Source organism: Echinococcus granulosus (assembly GCF_000524195.1).
Source record: "Echinococcus granulosus chromosome Unknown EG_S00267, whole genome shotgun sequence".
NCBI classification, from domain to species: Eukaryota; Metazoa; Platyhelminthes; class Cestoda; order Cyclophyllidea; family Taeniidae; genus Echinococcus; species Echinococcus granulosus.
Window position 1 is genome coordinate 23,239 of NW_020170647.1, and position 2,306 is coordinate 25,544.

The 2,306-nt window shown below is 40.2% G+C and overlaps 1 protein-coding gene across 1 annotated transcript in view; it reads right to left on the reverse strand. All coding sequences in view use genetic code 11, as the record gives it.

The window, feature by feature from the left end:
• Positions 1 to 1,619: 1,619 nt before the first annotated feature.
• EGR_10776 (hypothetical protein) overlaps positions 1,620 to 2,306 on the reverse strand; it is a gene marked incomplete at both ends in the record, with an annotated part of 1,587 nt that continues 900 nt past the window's right edge. The window contains 2 exons of the mRNA XM_024500025.1: positions 1,620 to 1,702; positions 1,815 to 1,844. Coding sequence (XP_024345562.1) covers positions 1,620 to 1,702; positions 1,815 to 1,844 — 113 coding nt within the window. The remainder of the gene's footprint in view (positions 1,703 to 1,814; positions 1,845 to 2,306) is intronic.

The following is a 2,306-nucleotide window of genomic DNA, read 5'->3' on the forward strand; positions in this document are numbered from 1 at the left end:
CATTCAGGTCGCAAAACCGCGCCAAAGAGTTAAGAATGTGCTTGAAGCTGCAGGTGCCCCTCGATCCACACCCGTGCTATGCGTTGATGAATTCCAGTCCAGTCCTTATCCCTCACTTTCGTCCTCCTCAATAAACGCTGCTGTGCAATGTGTGTGCGTATTTTGAAAGCAGATTCTCTGTAGCTGAATCTTTATATCTTAGTAGCTAATGCGAAAAGTAGTTGACCTGAAATAGTACCGTTGGCTAGGTCATGGAAGGCTAGATGCTTTACGGTCTTCACTGTATTGGTTGCGTGTCGATCGATGCAAAATAGGCATCTGAAGGATCAGATTCGTCAAACTTTTACCACTTTCTCCTTTAAATTATATGTACATTGATCTGATGCAGTAAAGTTTGCCTAGCCGGAACCTGGATATGTGGGAATCCAACATAAACGAATGTGTTGAGGCAACGATAAGGTCATTCTTTGTGTAATAGGTTGAATGTTTATCTTTGCCCATATTTTACGATCCATGAGGGGTCTAACTAATCACCTATGATGGCTGATTCAGTGAAACTTGCTGTCGAAAATCTGCATTACAACGGCTCTGTGAGATGCAAATACACAGAAACCAGTTACTCACAATTTTGCAAAATGGATAATACGTTATCTCAGAAGGAAGAGAAGTTAAGGCACATTGCAGGTGATTGCTAGTGGCCCCAACACTAATGGAGAATTGTTCTACTAGGGAGATAATTGTTGTGCTGCGCAGACTCTTGTGAATACATGAGCTTTTGCCTTTACCTTCGCATTCACTTGCATCGTAATCTCCTGCTCCTGTTTCTGCCAAGGATCTGTTGATCTATCTCCTTACTAAGATTTTAACTGCCTCATACAGGGTACCACTAAATTTAGACTACCACAAGTCTATCCCCCAATCCTGTCATTGCATTGTCCTGTTTGATGGAATCGTTTCGTGTTTACACCGAACTGTCTCCATCTGCCGTGAAACTGTCATTTCGAAGCTTTACCTTACCCACTGTGCCGCTATTCAGTTTTTGTTCATCAATCATCTTGATCAAGCCTTATTCTAATTGGTTTTTTTGCTCTTAACAAGAGCAAGCTTTACACTGGCAGTCTAAGAGAGACTTTAATGCCCTTTCTGCATACAACTTAGCTTACGAAGTAGTAGTATACTGCTTTGGCATAGCAATTAGCTGACTCACATCTGCCTGGCAGAAACAAATATAGTCTTTCTTACATACTTGTCAGTCAGTCATGCAGAAGAGCACGAGAAACCGACTCCCTGTTTAATTATTTCTTGTAATGGATGCAGTTTTGTGAGGCTTCCTGGACTTCAAATAATTGTCATAGAATACGTTCCCGCGGCCCGGAATGCTGTCCACCTAATTCACACAGCTTCTCTCGCTATGTGTTAGTTGTCTTTTTCCTTCCCTTTTTGTCCTACAGTGCACGCTTGAATTATGCTAGGGGTGGCCCATTGCCATGCTTATATGCTTTCTCTCATGTGGAACTCCTAGATGCGTTAGAAGTTATATGAAAGGAGCCAAAATTTTTGGGAAGCCGTAGTTAGAGTGCTTTACAAATTAATAAGAAGGAAAGGTTTAGTGTAAAACATTAGGTCGCTACTGATTCATTTATGTCCCGAGTTCTACACTTGTTTGAGATTTTACACTTTTCCCTCTTACGGCATTCCTCTTCTAAAATTCATCTTTTAATATATTTTTGGTGCGTCCCAAATAAAACTATTTTTTAAATAGCGGTTGGTTTAGAAAAAATCATTTCTCCAGATCTCACTGACATCTGACTTACCCTCTTCTGCCTCTGTAGTGCATATTATCCCTGTATAATTTATAAGATTTTACGTGGGAATAATATTCCCCATTTAGGAAAAACTTCATTATTCGCACTGGCTGATCAAAAGTGCAATTCAATTGCACATTTTTTGGAGTCACGGTGGTGATTTATGCCTTCGCTTTTTCTTCCTAACGTAAGCAGAATATATGGCAGTTTGTGTGCAGTGCTGTTCAATTGACCTTGATGTCTTCTGGTAATAAATAATGCAAAATCCTTTATAAGATAAAGACCCAATGGTTGATTGCCAATTAGTGGGCTTTTTTTCTCATACATTGGCTCTTAAAATGAATTGCGGGTAAGAAAGTGGGGCAGCATAAACATGCTGACGTTAATTCATTCTACGCTAGTCAGCAGGAAGATATGCAGCGAGAGCAGCACCTGCCATCCTCTTAGATGACCACAATTTAGTTTAACCGATCTACATTCAATTCTACCATTTGTAAATTG